Raw genomic sequence first — 19,130 nt, forward strand, 5'->3', positions numbered from 1 at the left:
AAAGTGCTAAAGGCGAAGTAAGGTCGGTGAATCGATGAACATTAATTAGAAAAAACTTCAAAAGTAAACGGATTAGTATAAAATAAAAATCAAGGTGCTACTTTTCTGTCAAATTTTTAGTATGGGAAATGAAAATTGCCTCCTTATTAGAAAAAAAAAAAATTAATATAGGAATTGAGAGGTAAAATTATTTATTTTAATCGTATTGTCAATACACAATCAATAATATCTTTTTTGATAAGCCTATTTCAAACCAACTGCAAGTCTTTTTAAAGTTTAAGTCTATTTTTGAAAGAGACCGACAATAGTTTTTTAAAAGAGTTTATTTTTTTATACTTGAAATTTGATATCGAGTGATCTTTTATTATGATAGAATTATATTGTTTTACATATTTTTTAATATTTTAAATGTCTATAATTGATTTTATAATAATGATTTTTAGGCTTTAAGTCAAACTTTTTTTATTCATGATTATCCCTAATGTAATGATTCAATACATTTATTACATGCGTAATAAATATAATCGTTACCCAAATAATTTTTTATCTATTTAATACTTAGACAGGATAAAGACTTATATCTAGACGAATGTAGAGATCCATACTATTCATAAAAATATTTTAAATGGGTCAAAGGGGTAATATTCATAAGGTTAATATGTTGATTATAATAAAGGTTAATTTTAATAAACTATTTTGAGTTAAAAATGATTATAAAGACAAAATCTAATGATTCGTAGTTAATTTGATATTGATTAACACAAAAAATGATACTTATTAAGATATGCATAGGATTCTCATATTTTATAATAAGATAAGATAACTATGTTAAATTAACTCAATTCTAATATAAGGAAAAATAAAATACAATATATATTCTCAAATCAAATAAATTTATAATTTTAAGCATTTTGTTTTTAGGTTTCAAAATAATTTCTTATTCTATATTTTCTTTTGTCTTTTCCTTTATTTAAGATGATTCGGTTATTTAAGTTAATGACTTTATTGATATTTTTATAGCATTTGTACTTATAAAATTAAATGAATCATTTATTATAAACCTCTCCTCATCCCACATGTGATTTTAGATGCAATTTCATGAACATTCTTCCTTTAACCACACATTTGACCACAACATTCAACACCCTTTAAGCAATGTAGTTTAACAAGATAGATTTAACATTAATCATGTTTTATCATGAGATTAGTAACTTTTTAGTGAGTTAATTAAACATTGATACTAAAAAAAAAGATTGGGAACAAGATATGCTCGTGAATGAGGCTAGTGTGGAAAGCCCTAGCCGCCAATTCCAAAAACTTAAATTTTCTTATTCCTCTTGTTCTAATTTGGCATGTCGAAAGGTGCTTTTTAAAATTTTTGCTATTGTTGTATTGATCCAAATTTGAAATCTAGCTTCTTTGGTATGCATAATAATGGGTACAACATTTTCATATTCCCTTTGCAAGAAACCACCATGTATATTTTTAAAGCTAGGTACTATTAGTGACGTTACATCTATTGGTCATTTAGTCAAACAACTATCACTGAAAACTTTTTTTAAAAATTTTTTCACACCATAAAAGAAATCAATTTCAATTGGGACATTTTTCTTTTGAAACAAAATTCAAATTTGGGAATGACGAGGAACAAAACATAAAAGGAGAGAAAATAAGTGAATTTAAATGGCATCCCCGTAGTTTTAACTTGTAAGTATAGTTTGTGTAAAATAAAAAAAAATAAAAATAGATGTATAATTTATCTTTTCAAGTACATATAAGATTTAAGGGGTGTTTGATAAAACATAATACTTATTATTTAATGATTTTAAATTAAATTATATTTAAATTATTAATTTAAAATTATTATTCAATTTTTACTTTAAGTATTAAGCTGATTTGATAAATTTAATTTAAAATTATTGAATTGATATTTATTTTAATAAATTATAATTATGGTAAAAAAGATCAAATAACAATGGAGGTCGTAAAATAGTAAAAAGAAATTGTAGAGGTAATTAAGATAAATGAAGTTAAAGGGATAATATGAAAATATGAATTTAAGAATAATTTTTTATTTATTACTTAAAATTGTTTTTAATTTTAAGTCATAATATTTTATTTTATCAAACATAATTTATTTAATAACTTAAAATTTTCAGGTTATTAAGTTGATTTACTAAACACCTATTAAATCCATTATTTTTATATTTTAAAATATATATTAAACATAAATGCTTATTTATTTACTATTGAAATATGATTTAAACTAATTAACTGAAATATAATTATATAACTTTAAGGAGATATATTTTTCATGTGTTAAACAAACTCAATCAATAAACACTTCCTTCCAAAATATTTTCTTCCTCCCATTGCATTTTTACTAAAAACTTCTTAACTCCTTGTTTTGTACTTTAAAGTGCTTTAACGTGCATTGGTGATCTAAACTAGTTATTTGGATTGATAATTTAATTTAAATATTCTTAAATTTGACTTTATATATTTTCGGGGTTTTAATAGACTTTGAAATCACATTAATGAGTTCATTATTAGAGTTGATAAGGTAAATATAGTTGGGTTACTACTTAAAGGTATATTGTGGGTTAAGATTTATAATATGTTTGAAATAAAATTAGAAAAATGAAAATGAAGGACGAGCTTTTGAGTATGCTTACAAGGTACGTTTGAATGCGCTTAAGTGTTTGTGCTATTTTTTGTGCAATTCCTTATTTCAACCGATTGCATTATAAAGTAGTTAACTAGTTTGGTTTAAGGTTTGAAACTTCAGACAACTTGTGTTAACCTTTTTGAAAAGCTTAGAAATAAACTAGACCGGGGTTTTAATTTGAAGTAAAAAAACCATCCAATTATTTGATAATAATAATCTTTTTAAATTCAAGAAATAATGAATTTAAAATTTAAGTCATAAAAATAACTTAGACTCAAGTATACTAACAAATAACATCTTACACATGGTTTTAGGTCACTTTAAGTCTGCAAGCATCTCAAATCTTCAAAATATTGATATTCTTTTATGGTTATTTGAGTTTTCATTGAATCTTTCCTAGTAAACCTGAAATGCTTAACTCGATTTGAACCACTAATAACTATAATTTTATTTTATAATCATTAAAACTCAATTAAGATAACCTATGAGATAACATTTGAACTATATACATGTATCACATGTAATTGTCCATAGTAGAATTATTCTTTGTTTTATTAAGTAAATTCAAATATTAATTAAAAAAAGAAAAGAACCTTAAAAAAAAGTTAAAAATTTGAATTTTTGGATTATAATAGGTAGTTTCGAGAGAAAAAAAATCTGCACTTTCCATATATAATTCAGTATTTTATAAAATATCTTTGCGTGATTAAAAATATATATTTAATACTATGGAAAAGCTTTTTTTTTGTCAACAATTTTTTTTCTTACTTTATTCATCAAATATTTCCAACCTCCAACTTCAAACCTAACAACGTCCAATAGAATAAAGGCAACTATCAATGCCCAAAGAAAATCTCTCTTTCAATTTTCAGGTACAAAAAAGACCCTTACCTGCAAGCCATACGGACCTACCATACCCAACCAAGCAAAGGTACCGTGGCAGTATGGAGGCCAATCGTGAACCGTCAAATCCTCACATAATATTGAATTTTAAACCATAATTTATTTTTTAATTTTTTAAATAAAGTTAAACTTTATAACATTCTCTAAAAAGTTTAAATTCAAAATCAATTCGAAAACTAATACATCATTAAAATATTCTCCCTTTTTCAGCCACAAATATATTTGACTTATCAACCGGAAACACTTTCCTAATGAGACATACAGGGTAGTCAAAATCAGAATCTCAAATATTTGCCTTTTGAAAGGATTATTACACGCTACGTGTTTCAAAGTAATATCTATTTCTGTTAGAAAAATGGAAATGAAGGCGGTGCGGACCTTCTGTTCCGTTGTGGGATATTTTCAACCCTTCGTTGATTTCAATTTTATCCGCAGTGTTTATTGTTTTTCAAATTTTGTATTCTTCTTTTCTTTAATGACGGAGGAGGAGCTTTCAAGGAAACAGAAAACCACATGTTAGCGGCCGTTGCCGTTTTATACTGAGAATAAGATGACGTATTTTAGCCATGTGGCATCCATTAATGCATGGGAGTGTAACGTTCTGGAAAAGTCGGAGCGGATCTCATCGTCTAATTGCTGACTTGTCCCTTTCGATTTTTGCCTTTCTGGTGTTAGGTTTTAACTTTTTAGACGGTCGATATATCACAAGGCCGGTGCCCAGCTATCAAAATTTGACTCTGCATATTTACAGTGAACTTTGGTTGTTCAAATTTAAAGAGAAAATAAAATTATCCTGTGGGGTCTGGAGAATCTGGACTATGATCTCAATCTGACTGCTTGTGATTTTCCCTTGTACCAAGTGTCTTAAAATAGAAAAAAAATATATATATACATCAAGAGTTCATGGATATTTTGGGCATAGAATGGGAATGGTTTTGATATTTTGGTGTGTCATATGGTCAGATTTTAGAGGGGTTTGAATTCATCTTATGGATTTTCAAAGATTCCACACAGCCTTTCAAAGGAGCTGAGAATTGTGAGCGATTGAGTTTGTCAATGGCCATGCCCATGCTATTATTTTGTTGTCAGTGCTGTTTGCTTGTATATAAAGGGATAGATAATGCCTCTTTTGTGTTTCTCTTTTTATATACATATATATGAACCCTATGTTTGAATAAATCATTTCCTCGAGTTTTCATATTGGCTTATAAGCTTAGTCTTAGTGAAAAAAAATAAAATAAAAATACAACCATTATCCTTTCTAATAATCTAGTTTGAAAAAAAATAAATAAATAAATAAAATGTTCCGAACCCCATTTTGGTCTCATTGAAATAAAGCTTAAATTCAAAGCAATCAAGAGAAATACGATAACATCATCATTTTTAATACCATTTCCATGTATTAGTATTAACATAAGTAGAATTGTACCTAGGGTGACAATGATTAAAAGCATGACTTTCATAACAAAAATTGATTTATTACCTTGAGACCCTATTTATATAGGTTCGAAAAAATAACTTGAGTGACGGATGTTATGATTCTTTAAAGCTAGTTAATTAAACTAATAATAGAACATTGTCGATGTTTTTCATTAAGTTGATAACTTTATTTCAACCAATACAACTTGCTTTCTTAAGTTGTAATGACTATTATCTAATTCATGTTAGTCAAGCATCAAACATTGAATATGTTCTTGGAGATGTAAGACAGAGTAAGAATAATTTAAAATAAAAAACAAAGAAAAACCTAAAATTTGGAAATGTGATAGGAAAAGCAATAACATGACTTACACAATATTTAAATATTTTCTATGAAATGTTCAAATATCGTCCTAGCGCTTGAATTCTTTTGAAGGTATGGTTTGAATCTCTTACCATAAGTCAAACATCCCTTGCAAGCATTTAAATTAGAAAAATTGATACTGTTTTTTTAAAAAATATTTGAAAATTTTCTTTTCAATGAAACCTTCCTTTCCAAAGTAGCTTCAATTAGATTTACTATGATGCACTATAAAAACTTAGATTTAAGGCTTAGAATAAGAGGATACATGGCAAAGATAATAAATATTTTATATGATTGTCAAGCTCTCAAGACCTTTGAAAATCCTCTTGGTTAAAAGGTTAGGTGGAACACCGATTTATTGGCTTCAACATAGAGGTGAGGTGTTCTGCAATGGACATGAAAGAAGAACATATACTTTAATTAATATAAGACCTAAAATAGTTGAGTTCGAATAACATAAAACTATGTACTTTCTTTTCATAATTAGTCAATGTGATTCAAAGTTGGTTGCTTCGTGGTTATTTACATTTACAATCAAACTTTACGTAACTTAATGTAAAATAATTAGAATTAATTATTATTATTATTATTATTATAATAATAATAAACTTTAAGATATTTGTCGTGAACATATATTTATATTGAATTTTCTCTAATTATAGAAAATTTGGAAAAATACTTTAGTGTTTGGAAATTCTTCTTAGTATTATGGCAATGCAAAGAATCCATAAAAGTACTAACGTCCAACACTTGTTATTTCAAGTATATGTGAGTGTGTCACCACACCTTGCCATTCTCACACAACATGCCCCCGAGTCATATAACATGTGTTACTAACATTATGTGTGCTTGCAAAACTGTCCACTGTCCATTGTCCATTGTGCAAAGCTTCGTTGCACTTGTGCTACTTAGTTTGCTCTAATCTCTTAAGGTCACCTTAGTCAATTTTCCATCTATGTGCGTTCTTGGAAGACATGATAAGTTTTCCAAGTTACAACACCTTGCTTGAGTTTAAACATGTCATCACTAAGATGTATTGAGTCGTGTGTGCGCAAGGTGTTGTCATGTATATCCATTTCATACTTTCCAAGGGATTGGGTGCTAACACCGAGGATGTAAAATGTAGAATGTTCTTTCATATATTAAAATTAATAAGTATATTTTTTATTATTTCGATCATGGGAACTTGTGAATATGCTTGAGAAAAATTTGTGGTTTGGGTTTGATATAAATCTTAAATTTTAAACTCATTATTTATAAATAATTAACCATACCTATAAGATTCATTACCATTGAAGCATTCCATTAGGGGAAGACATTTATGAACTAAATTAAATGTGTTAGCTGACAAATCTTCACTTTGATAATTCCTTTTTAAAGTTTTGAGAGATTGAGTGTTGGATAAAATTTAATACTAATTACGAAATAATTTAAGTTAAGTTATTAATTTAAAACTTATTACTTATTTTTTACTTTAATTATTAAATTTATTTAATTAAATTAATTTAAATTTTATTCTAAATTATTAAATTGACATATTTACTTTTATTAATTTTAATAAATATTTATTTTCATGGATTTTAACTTATTTATTTTCATTAATTTTAAACTATAAATTTATTTATAAAACATTTATATTTGATGTATGATAGATGTATAAGAAAATAATAAAATATTTATTACAAAAAATGAGTGATGAATGTTGAATTATAATTCTAAAATATACTTTTATTAATGTGGGCATGAAGCAAAAAAGAGTGAAAATAAATAATAAGTTAACTAATTTGATTTAGTACTTAAAGTTAAAAATAACTTTAAATTGTAATATTAAGTTATTTTATCAAATATGCTTAATCTACTCAATAATTTAAATTAATTTATTAAGTCATATTATGATTTACCAAACATCCTTACCTAAGTTTAACCTCCAATTTATTAAATGTTAATCCCATGAATATATGAACAAGGAGTAAAGAAAGATTGAAGCATTGGATTTTGGCCCTATGATACTCTCAAAAGCAATATTTTTGAATTTTAAAATATTGAAACATTTTTTCTATCTTAAAAAATAACCTTAACAATTTTTTTTTATAAAAAAAGCAATATATTGATTATTTTATAATTAATATAAAAATATTTGCAAAGAAACCATTTTCATTTTTATTACCAAGAGATCAACCCATTCATCACGGCCAGATTAGGTTCGTTTAGGTTGGCATTAGCTTCAGAAATATATTGCTTTGGATTCCATTTCGGACCGTCATCCAAAACCAAACCCAACAGAAAGACCACCAAATATGCCGGAATTTGTTGGCCAAATGTTAGCCTAAGAAATAAATTGAAATGGCGCAGTAAAAGCTTAGCTTAGTAACATAAAACTGGAAATAAAAGGCAGTCATTTTCCTAGAATCCTCTTCCCTTGGAGGAGTCAACTTCCGTAGCTCTGTCGCTCTCAAAACTTGGCTTTTCTCCAGTCTTATACAAGGCTGATGGCATTAGATTTGCAAATAAAAGTCCAGCTTTATCGATATGATTGGCGGAAAGCATGAGAAATGACACGGAGAAAAGTCCAATGTATCAAATGGTTGAGGTTGGCTCCGGCCTTGGCCATTCTATTTAATAATCGACCTAACCCAGAAGCAGAGTACCGACCGTGTCTTCCACAATCACCTCCTCACCTTGAATAATTGTAGTTATTGAAAGAGAGAGAGAAGGCTGCATCGTCTTTAACGTTTTCCCCTCTTAGGTTTATTGTCACACCCAACAAGTTAGCTGAGGCTAATATCTTGGTAGGCACGACCAACCATGTTCCCACGTATTTTCTCTTAAACCAAACACATATCTACAGCCACACACTTGGCATCTTTTTCCCAAAGCGCGTGATATACACGCGTATCAATTCATCCTTTGTCAAAAGAAGAACAGATTCAAATCCGGAGATTTAATTGAAGAAAATCTTGCTTGCCCCATTACGTACCAATTTTATTAAAATACTAGTAAAAACTGCACGTGCAATGTAACGGAAAAGGACGGATACAAACACTAGAGTAGGGCGAGCAAGTCTGATGTGATATGATTTGAATTGACTATTTTTAGGCATAGCTTGATTCTTATGTGAGATTTGTGGTTTCAAATTAAATAACGACCATGTAGATCATAACTTTCAACAACCCCCTCCCTGTGCGTTTAAATATCATCACAAAAGGACATTGTAACTTTAGCTTAATGTAACCTTGGGGCAAGAAAAGAACCAACATGAGTTAGTTTCAAGTAACTTTTAGGAGGGTAACGGCAACACTCTAGGCCAAACGGAAGACGCCAACTCAAATTTGAATCCAAAAACAGTGAGAAAAGGGAAAAAGAATAGAAGGGTTAAAACCCTCGAATGTCTTGTATGGCACTTTACATATCTCAGATATTAAGAAGAAAAAGCGGGGGGAAAAAGGGACAGAGCAGTGTGGCTGACAGGGGTTGCTCAAGAAGAAGCTTGTTCTGCTGCAGCTCTTTTCTTGGCAAAATATTCTTCAGCACGTGCAAGATTCTTAATAACTGATGGCTTTAGCCACTTCTTCCGGCCTGGTAGTACTGTGATAGAACAACCAGCAGCCTCGAGCTTCTCCTTTGCTGACGATGAGAAGGCACGGGCCTTTATATTTAGCTTCACACTTAGTTCCCCATCACCTAGAATCTGAAATCAAGAAAGAAATTAACATCTTTCCCCAAGCAAACATGAAAATATTCGTCTGATGTTTGTTCTACTTTCTGGAATTTACAATGCTTTCTACTCACTTCCATCTTGTAAGGTACATCTTATTAATTATGATTTCAATCATGTTTCAGCTGTCGCAGATAGGATATGGATAGATGAACTAAGTTTGTGGGTCTCTCTGGTGGAAACCATGTTTCTAATGTGTTCAATTTGGAGTTAGATAATTTTATTATCAGATGCTCAAAGAGCATGGGCAATTTTATGTAAAAAGATAAAATGTGTCAAAATCAGGCCTTGCATGGGCATTGGATAAAATCATGAGGATGCACTTTGCAGAAAAACCTAAAGACTGGGGATTGGTGTATTATTCTTTTATATCCTGTAGACATGAGGGCTAAAAAATTTGAAGGTGCATTTGTACACAACATGCACTCATGCAGTATAGGAAGTATATAATATTCCATCTTTCTTCTCTTTTTCCTGAGTTGGTTTCAATTGCAGTGTTTAAATTCAGGTCGATTTCATTTACGATGTAAAGAATGAGCTTCAATTTCAAGTATAAGTTTTGGTCATCCTTTTCATGTCCTATTTGATTAATATTGATACCCATTTTTACAAATTTTATTGCAATGATCTGCAAACCGTATTAGGAAATGTTGTCACATCAAGTTTTGTAGGGATCATGATACCTGAGAATTTTTCTGTGTGTGTGTGTGTGTGTTTAGTATTGAATCAAGTTTGTTACCACATGAAAAAGACCAGGAAAAATAATTCAATTGGTAGGTTACTAGGTTTCAAATTTTAAAAAATTCCATTGATCTCAACCGCCAAGATCTGTTGTAAAATGTTTAGCTCAATATGTACCTTCAAAGGGAGTCTCCTTTCTCTTCCTGATGGGTTGATCAAACCCTTCTTCTTCAAAGAATCCAGTGATACCTCTTCACCTTCTTGAAATCCAGCTGCTTCTATGTCTTTTAAGTTCACAGGGACATATTTAGGTAAACCCGCATGCATACCTTGTAAAATGAAAAAACAAGTATGGATAAGTAATCTGAATTTATAACAAGTTATGCTTGCTCTGAACTTGAGCTGAAATGAGTCAATCCAAATTTAAAATAAATGTGCTCCGAAATACATCGTGAGTAAAATTGACCTGAGCAAACATTTGTACAATTTGTCACTCCACTTTTTTTTTGGTTGTATTGTTTTAAAATATATGTAATCTTGATAGGCCACGATTTGAAAGCATTCAAGCTCAAGAAGAAAACAAGTACCCATAAAATTCAACCAGCTAAGCTATTTGGCCGGCAATTGGGACGTAAAAACTCATGCTTCTCACAACTTTGGTTACAAAAGTTGACTGATTTCTCATTCCAATAATCATATTTTTTGGTTCTAATGTTTCTACACAATCCTAAAGATCTAGGGGAAATGGAAAGCATTCTAATTTCCACACACCGGTTTGGTGCCCTAGAATCAAAGATTGACAGAATGTGAATGATCAGCTATGACAGTCAAAATGTATAGTAATAAACAATTGAATTTTGGAAAATTTTGGTTTTTGGTCAATGACAGAGTATGAAAGAGGCGTCAATGCTGTATTAAACTGCCCCAAGTGCTAACATTTAGGGCTGCACCAAGTGAAGCATTTTCTCAAACACATGCTCCGCATGTAATTCTACTCAAACGAGTGCCCAATTGTCTTAGACAAAGCAATGAGTTAAAAATTTCAAAGGACAGGACTGTGCTCTCCTCATTGAAGTTAGAATGTATGAAAAGAACCCAACACACAACACAACACAAAAAGAAGCAATCATGGAACCACTGCAGCCATTCATTACCTCCCGCAATTCCTCGCAATTTGGGGATTCGCCGGTAAAGGGGCATCTGCCCGCCCTCGAAGCCCTTCATTACCCCAGGACCAGACCTCGATTTCTGACCCCTCATCCCAAACCCACAACTGTTCCCTTGTCCCGCTGATATACCCCTTCCCTTTCTCTTGGCTTTCTTCCTCGACCCTGGTTGTGGCCCCAGATTGTCCAGCCGAAACCGAACATTATCAACAACCGAAGACGGAGAACCTTGGCTCGCAACAACCACTCCAGATTTTCTCACTTTTCCCTTTACCTCGAGCTTGATAGTCAGAAATTGACATGGGTTTGCCTTGAGATTTCTCACATTTCCCTGCACATAGGAATAAACAAGTCAGAAGAACATGATGCTGACGATTATATTGCGAAAGTGATAGAGAACATGAGAACATGAGAACCTTGAATGGAGAAGAAGGGTGATGCAGAAAGAGAGGTGTTCTGGACGAAGGAGCTGAGGAGACGGAGAGTAGAGCTGCCATGGGTGAGGAGTTGAAGTGATGTGAGGCTGTCTTCACTCGCACCAACACCTGGATAGGGGAGTTAGCGGATCCAATCCCCTACGATTCATTTCACTGCAGTCTTCGCAATTAGGCTTTGACACGTCACCATACCCCATGGAGATGAACTCGAAGCAAATATGGGCCGCCAGTTTGAGCCTGGACTCCTCCACCCATTCTTCCTCTAAATTAATGTCTAGGCCCATATAGTTGGGCCTGGACTTGGGTTCAAATTTCAAACGCAAGAAAGCCTCAAGCGCAGTTTGGAACAGAAAGATTACCAGGCAGACCTTCATTAAGTGTCCGCAGTCCCCATACACAACCATGCGTATATAATTTCATACGCACCGTTTTTATTCAAACCATGAGAGAAGTATTTTCCAATATTTATTTATCATTAATTCAGTTCTCTATTGTCCTAAAAAACAAAATGGAAAAGAAAACAGTTCTTTAATTACAAGGATAAAGGTATCAAACTTTACTGTAATGTACTCATGGATTAGAACATGATTGCATAAAAGCAGACTCCGTTTTGAGAACATCCAACCTTGCTTGGATCTTAATGATCTCATATTGCCCTGGTAATATAGTTTTAATAACTCTTTGGGGGTGAAGAAGAGTCCTTTGGCATTCTTTTTTTTTGTTCCCCTTTTCTTCCTTTTCTTTATTCTTTTGAGTCATCTCTTTTAGGCTATGTTTGGTTCCCAGAAAATTTAAAGAAAAATGTAAAGGAAAGAAAATACAAAGGAAAGAAAGAGTGAAGGAAAATAAAAAATAGATTAAAAGTTGATAAATTATTTTTTTTGTTACTTCAAACTCATTTTATTTATTTTAACTTATTAATATAAAAATTAAATAATTTAAAAATATATAAGCTTTTAATTAGTTTTAATTATATTTGATTTTCTTTGATATTTTTCATACGACAACCAAACATGAAAAAATCATTTTTCTTTGCATTTTTTTTCTTTCCTTAGTATTTTCCGGGAACCAAACATAACCTTAGAGTACTGCTCAAGACTAAAACAATGATGATATCATTAGACCTGTTCACTAGATTCCTAATATCTTGTGACCCTTCATTCTGATTCTTAAGGGAAAAAAAATGCAAAAAAAATTCGTAACTTTTTGCCCAATAAGAGCTAGAGAATGACTTGGGTTTCTCAATTGGTGATTGCACATCTTTTCCTCTTTTGTGATGCAATGTCATGTCCTGATTCACACATAACTCCTGACGTCTATGTCTTTGTTGGTGTTGGGACATTGGTCAGTAGGGTTTAAGTAAAATTTTGGATTAGCTAGCTTCTTCTGTGGAGCTCAAGATTTATTGACTTGTGATCATAACTCATATGCAGGTAAGATGTTTGAGAGGAGGAAGATGAAGTTATTTGCCTTTTTAATAAATTCTGAACTTTCATCCCACTAAACCTACAATCACAAGAGAGAGAGAGAGGAAAAAAAATCCACATTCTCTGAACTCCTTACAATACGAATCTGTTACACTGGTTCTCTGGTTATTTAACATATCTACTAAAGCATTAAAGAGACTGCATTTTCTTGCCTTCAGGGAGGTGCCCATAAATATATGGCTATTACCTTATTTTGCCAAGAAAGGCCTGTTCTTCTTCTATCTAATTGGAGATTATTGTACCATTAGTCATTTTAGTTACCTTCACACACGTTATATAGGCTTAACCAAATGTTAGCAGATGCAAATATATGAAGCGCAGGCCTTGACAGAACTCACTGTCTGCCCAAGCTCATCCACGATTCTTCATCCATGAATCTTGTGGTGGTTAAGAAGTTTAGGGGTGTAGAATCTACATGATAAACTCCACTAATTCTAGACAATTAAAAGAAAACCAGCCGGGGTTTTAATTTTTGACATTGATTGAAAACGACTACAATCAATCAACATACTAGTTCCAACGGATAAAACAAAAGTTGAGTGTGGTTGATGCAATCCGAGTTGGATCATTAAAACCCCTGATAAAGTATTAGATAGTGATGGTAACATGACTTCCAAGAGGCATAGCAAAGCCCAGGGTACTACGATACAAAGGGACCTTAAGCTACATGTGGACCAACATCCCTACCATGCCCTTCTCATTCAACATAGTGACCAGATCAGCGCCATGTCTGCAAGGCTTTGCTTGTCTTGATTGCTCTCAAGTTATAAATGTCATGTTGGGATACTGGGGCTTGCTTTAATGCAAGATGCCTCAAAGGACATGGGGGTGGACCGGTTGTGAATTGGGTGAGTTAGAAAGTTAAAAAAGCTACTATGGTAAACCCGTCTATCAAGATGTTTAACTAGTGACAACTCAACTTGAGGTTTAGTTGGAAATCCCCAATCCACGCAAAGCTATAAGCCATGGGCAACTCGGGTTCCAGGCTTTCATGGATTTCTAGAGGTTGTCAACAAGAAGTTATTGAATAATAAAAAAATAAAATTTAGAGTTTATAAAATATAAATCATATTACAAAATAAGAGATTAAAAGTTAAATATCTAATATAATTAAAATAATACAGAGTTTTTTCTTATATTTTTGTATTTTATATTTAAATAAAATAATATATGGTATAATTTAAAATAAATAAATGATTAATACTGTGGGGTTTGGATTTGGGTGGGTTTTCTGTATTTTTAATCAGTCAACCTTAATATTTTTGAGTTGGAAGCCTTATCCATGTCAATGTGAGTACAGATTGGGCAGAGGTTAGGCAGATCCCGCCCAAATTTAAAGCATAGGGGTGATGGAGGGGTGGGGGTGCTTGATTTTGTTATGTGTTGTGGTAAAAGATTTAATCTACGATGACATTAATTTAGGCACTTCATTTGATATTCCAATATGATACTAGCAGTTGATACGGAAATAGACCTAGACCCTTGAGCAAGGAAAAAAAAAACTAAGGCCACGTCCCTCTCATTATCTCCCCTTCTCTCTCGACCCAACCAAATCACAGTAGCACCTGTCTAAGCCTCTCGCCCCACCTCCTCCCTTTTTAAAGTCACGAGACCGACTGTCCCCTTTGTTCTTTCAATTTGTGTGTTTGAGAGAGTGAGAGAGATGTCTCCAGACGGCCTGGCAGAGAAACTGAAAGAGAACTTTCAAGCTCCTTTCTCCACCTTCACTCAACTAGCCTCTATATTGCAGTCTCAAACTGAAGTCTTATAATTTTCCAAGCTTTAGTTATCTTCCATCTGAAGTGTTCGCCTCATATTTTCTGTCTTTCTCTGTCGGTACCATGTAGGCCTCCCCACAACCTCCACACCTGCTTCTTCCAATCCTCTCCTCTTTTTCTCTTCTACTTTTTCACCCCCAACCCCCCTTTTAACACTCTTCCTTTATCTCTCTGTCTCTTCTTCTTTGTTTTGCAGGAGACCGGAGAGGAACCCCCTAGACCTCAACAACTTGCCCGAAGATTTCACTAGAGACGGAAAACAGGTCTTTGAGGATAGCTCCTCCTCCGGTGCGTACGATTTTCTCACTACTTCTAATCACCTTGGAAAACGATACCATCTTACGATTTATTTATTTATTTATTTTAAATTTAGAAGAAAAAAAACAAAAAATTAAAAAGGAAACAAATCCACATTCTTTTTCCAATTTCTGAAGAAAAAAAAAAAAAAAGTCCTGGAACTTCAAATGGTGGGTTGTTTATGCAGTACAGTTTCTCTTCCTGATTTTGGCATTTCACAAAAAAAATTACATTTTTGAAGCTTCAAAGGAAGAAACCTAAAGAGAGGAAGAGGTGAAGCAGAAAAAGGAGACTGTGGAGTCTAGTTTATTTTCTTAATAAATATATATGGATGATGTGGAGAATTAGGGTTAGGCTTTCGGTATAAGAATTGTCTCATCGAAGTTGCTTTAATTGGTTTTGTAGCAGGCTGTAGGAAAAAGAAAAGCGGCGGAAAGGATGGAAAAGATGAGTGTGGGAAGGTCTATGAGTGTAGGTTTTGTTCCCTCAAGTTCTGTAAATCTCAAGCTCTAGGAGGACACATGAACCGCCACCGCCAAGGTAAGTCTTCAAATATCTATTAAATATTAACAAATATTTATTAGAAAGAAGTCTAATAGCTACCTTCTCCTCAAAGAAGCCGGAACATGTGCACTATTTTTATATGGAGAGAATGTAAAGTAGTTGTTAATGATTTGCCATGAAGCGTAGTCATGTCAATCTTGTTTTTCCCAAGGGAAAAACAAAGTTGGTGCTCGCGGAAATTCTTGGTGGGGTTTTCTTGAGTTTTTGATTTGATTTGATTTGAATTGTGTTGCTGTGTTGGCGGTCAGAGAGAGAGACAGAAACACTGAACCGGGCTCGTCAGATTGTCTTCAGTAACGAAAACCTAGCCGCCCAAGGCCCTCATCTAGGGTATGTATGCCTCGTCCATGGACTACTGTCCCTTTGATTCTTCTTCTTCCTCTCCCTCTTCTTCACCTTCTCCTTTTCTTTCGTTTTTGACTTCTTTTCAGCATTAAAGTAGGAAGAAATCAAAATGGCCCAAACACTTTTAAGCTGAAAAAACACCCACTTGATCTCATCAACTGTTAAAGCTTTTTCTCTGTTTGAGTTCATCCTTTTAACACAGAATATAGAGAAATCAAATGACTTGGACATCTTCTACAACCCAAGAATATATATGTGCACACCTGATTTTGGCAATGTTCAACAATATAAAGATCCGTCTTCTTCATTTATATAACCTTTTTAGTTGATCGTTTTAGAACAAAAATATAGAAACCGACACGACCCTTAACCTGTTTGAAGCTAAAGCTAGAAGATGACTTGTGGTGATCTCATCAATGGTTTTCATTAATATAAGGATGGTCTTCTTCCTGTTTTTCTTGGCTGCAGCGGCCAACCTATCGCACCAGGGAGCTTTCATCAAACAGGCAACATGGGAGATCCAACACTACCCTTCAGATCAGTCTACCCAACAAGAATGTTTTCGGGTTCTTCATCAACACTCTTAACACCACCACCACAACCATATCTATACGCTTCGCCATCGCGCTTAGTCTCTTATCCATCACAGTATCCTCCACCCTCAATGAATGATTACTATGTAGGTCACGTCCTCAGCAGCGGCTCACAGTACAGTCATCCGGGTCTAAATTACGGAGGTGCTTCAGATTCAAATTACACCTGCATTGGAGCTCCAGTGGGACATGGGTTCCCACCCAGCAATGGAGGGGGACGGGGGTCCGAATTGGGTGGATCAGGAGGAGGAGGAGGAGGTGGTGGTGGTGGTGGTAGGGACGGGTCACTGCAGAATCAGGAGGAAGGGTTGAATTGGGGAAGGAGCTATGCAGGGTCACAGCAACGTATGGACCCTTCTTTGATCAATCGGTTTCAAGATGGGTTCTAAAGATTTTTTGAGTGCGAGTGGAAGTTTTAATCTGCTGTGACACGCCACTTAGAGAGAAAGAGAGGGAGAGGGAGAGAGAAGCAATAAACTGACAAATGTGGTCATGCAAGAAAGAGAAGGAAGTTTTGGTTTTTCTACAGGTATGGGACAGCTTTTGAGCTCATACAGAGTCTCAGCTAGTTTGGCTTGGAGCTTGGGATTGGAGGGCTTGTATTGGTGTGTTGTACCAACATTGAAAAGGAAACCAGAGATGGTAAGAAGAGGGACTTGTGCAGGTGGGACAAGGAGTTAGATATGAACTGAAAGTTTCCAACCCTTTTTTGCATTTGGAGTTCGTTTTGCATGGCAATGAATTTTTTTATTTTCTTTTTGTGTTTTTGTGCCTTCTCTACCTCCATCTTTGACCAGAGATGAGAGGAGGAAGCTGCTGTTCGCTCTCTCTCTCTCTCTCCCTCTCTCCTTCCCTCTCTCTCTACATAATAGGCATTTAAGTCTCTTGATACTCTAATGGCCTCACCATGCTTACACAATACGGGCAATGAACTAGACAGTGTTCTGGGATTCTGTTGAACTCGTTTTTGCTGAAAGTTTCCTGATCAGAGCTAATCAATTCTGTCAAGCAATGCCTGTATAAGACCTCTTTCTTGAAGCTTTTCTTTTCTTTCTTTTTCAGATCATGTTAGTTAATCACATGTAGCATTAAATGAAGTGCTGGTAGAATAATCATGGAACTGTATCCACAAGAAAAGAATAATCATGCAACAGCTCATTTTTCTTCTGCTCCCTTTCTTCTTTTGAAGCCTTTTTAAGGAATTAATCATATGGCCAAAAGGGATACCTCAATTTTTAGTTCCCTATTTTATATTTTGGCTTTCTGTAATGTTCCTGAATCAATTCCCAAAGAGTTTAACCAGGTAGATTGCCAATAATTGATTTCATTTTTCCAACCTAATTTCTGTCACCCATTGCTAATCAGCATTCTTCCCTGATCCAACCAAATCTTATATAAGGTTAATGCATGAATGCATGATAGGCATCTCCCTCATTATACTGCACAGGTTATGGTAAAGTAGGATGATGTGTAACATGTGGTTGGTACCTTAAACAAGTTTAAATTTTAGGATAGTATTTGATAGGGAAAAAAATGGAATTGATGTGCATGAGTTTGTAACTTAACCCTAATTTTTTTTTTCACTTTCTTATTTTGAATTAAGAGCGATATTGGTTTTTCCATTCGTTTTCAATGAAACTGAGAAATCTGATGGTTGAAAATGATAGAATCTTTTTATTACTAGCAAAAACAACTAAATTGTTCCATTTAGTTCTTAACTGAGATTTGTAATGGAACCATAAGCAAATTTAAGACAATCATGTAGTTCATCACGTTTCCTAGCCTGAAAGATTTTTGATGATTTACACTAATTAATTAGATAGACATACTATCATGATTCAGTATATCTCACTTTCATTACCTTACGAACCCTTGTCCCCTAATGAAATTCAACATTGTGTTAATACACTTGATATTGCTTCTGATGTTTAACTTCTGGCTAGCAGTCCTCATAAGATGTTTATGTTGAAAACCAAAATCTTGGCCTGCCCAGTGGTAAGAGTGACTGCTGGAGATTTAAATTTCAATCTACCTTGTACCTTCCAACACATTAGAAACAAGAAATGGAAAGGAAAAAAGCAAAATAAATAAATAAAAAGAAAGTAAAAGCCATTCATCTTGGCCATCGAGCAACTTCGACATCAAAGCTTCTAGCCTAACAGAAAAAATTTCCTTTCAAAATAATAATTCAGACTCCAAGCCCAGTTCATCAAACCCTAAGGAATATTTAAAGCCCTCTTTAGGCACTCATTTTCTGTCTGGTGCGTTCAAACTACTTGACCCAAGAAGATCAAACATTTGGGTACTTAAGAGTGAAGAGCTAATTAAAATACATGCGGATCCGGAGTAGGGTTACCAGTAACTGCACTCCAACTGGCTCAATGACAAATATACAGCGACGGCCGCACAAGAGACAATACTGTTTAATTATGAGAAGTTAATGATGGTAACCCTAAACCTAACTTGTGCAGGCAACTCAAAGGGATAGGTTAAGCTGGACTGCGACAACCCCCTCAGGGCCACCACTTGGTTGCACTCTGATTTCAGCGTGTCGCCTGAATGAGTTACAATTGAAGCCTATACTGCCGTTGCTTAACCTAATATGGTAACCCAGTATTGGAAAACCAGCTTGATCTGACAGCTAAATGAAATAGACTATCTAATACTTCTTAAAAAGCAAGCAAAATAAAGTAGAGAGAGAAGAAGATAATTT

The 19,130-nt window shown here is 33.5% G+C and overlaps 2 protein-coding genes across 3 annotated transcripts; one reads left to right on the plus strand and one right to left on the minus strand.

The window, feature by feature from the left end:
- Positions 1-8,547: 8,547 nt before the first annotated feature.
- LOC117916110 (50S ribosomal protein L15, chloroplastic) lies at positions 8,548-11,463 on the minus strand. Its single transcript, XM_034831998.1, has 4 exons — positions 11,333-11,463; positions 10,905-11,247; positions 9,928-10,079; positions 8,548-9,042 (listed from the first exon to the last, which is right to left on the minus strand). Exons 1-4 carry the CDS (start codon positions 11,411-11,413, stop codon positions 8,830-8,832), a joined length of 789 nt encoding a protein of 262 aa, XP_034687889.1. The 5' UTR covers positions 11,414-11,463; the 3' UTR covers positions 8,548-8,829.
- A 2,877-nt stretch (positions 11,464-14,340) lies between these two features.
- LOC117912017 (zinc finger protein JAGGED-like) lies at positions 14,341-17,437 on the plus strand. Of its 2 annotated transcripts, none has more exons than XM_034826435.1 (5): positions 14,341-14,683; positions 14,815-14,906; positions 15,321-15,455; positions 15,728-15,809; positions 16,293-17,437. In XM_034826435.1, coding segments are annotated over exons 1-5 (825 nt in total). In that variant the 5' UTR covers positions 14,341-14,681; the 3' UTR covers positions 16,807-17,437. The 2 variants fall into 2 exon arrangements, with proteins under 2 accessions (XP_034682326.1, XP_034682333.1); XM_034826442.1 differs by having other exon boundaries at positions 15,324-15,455.
- Positions 17,438-19,130: the final 1,693 nt, after the last annotated feature.

This window comes from Vitis riparia, chromosome 1, assembly GCF_004353265.1.
Source record: "Vitis riparia cultivar Riparia Gloire de Montpellier isolate 1030 chromosome 1, EGFV_Vit.rip_1.0, whole genome shotgun sequence".
In the NCBI taxonomy this organism is placed as follows: Eukaryota; Viridiplantae; Streptophyta; class Magnoliopsida; order Vitales; family Vitaceae; genus Vitis; species Vitis riparia.

Coding starts and splice junctions, on each gene's coding strand:
- LOC117916110 (XM_034831998.1), bottom strand. CDS start 11,413: ATGGCAGCTCTACTCTCCGTCTCCTCAGCTCCTTCGTCCAGAACACCT. Junction 10,080..10,904: donor ATTGCGAGGAATTGCGGGAG/GTAATGAATGGC, acceptor TCATTTTACAAG/GTATGCATGCGGGTTTACCT. Junction 9,043..9,927: donor AAAGGAGACTCCCTTTGAAG/GTACATATTGAG, acceptor TCTTGATTTCAG/ATTCTAGGTGATGGGGAACT.
- LOC117912017 (XM_034826435.1), top strand. Junction 15,456..15,727: donor CATGAACCGCCACCGCCAAG/GTAAGTCTTCAA, acceptor GTTGGCGGTCAG/AGAGAGAGACAGAAACACTG. Junction 15,810..16,292: donor GCCCAAGGCCCTCATCTAGG/GTATGTATGCCT, acceptor TCTTGGCTGCAG/CGGCCAACCTATCGCACCAG.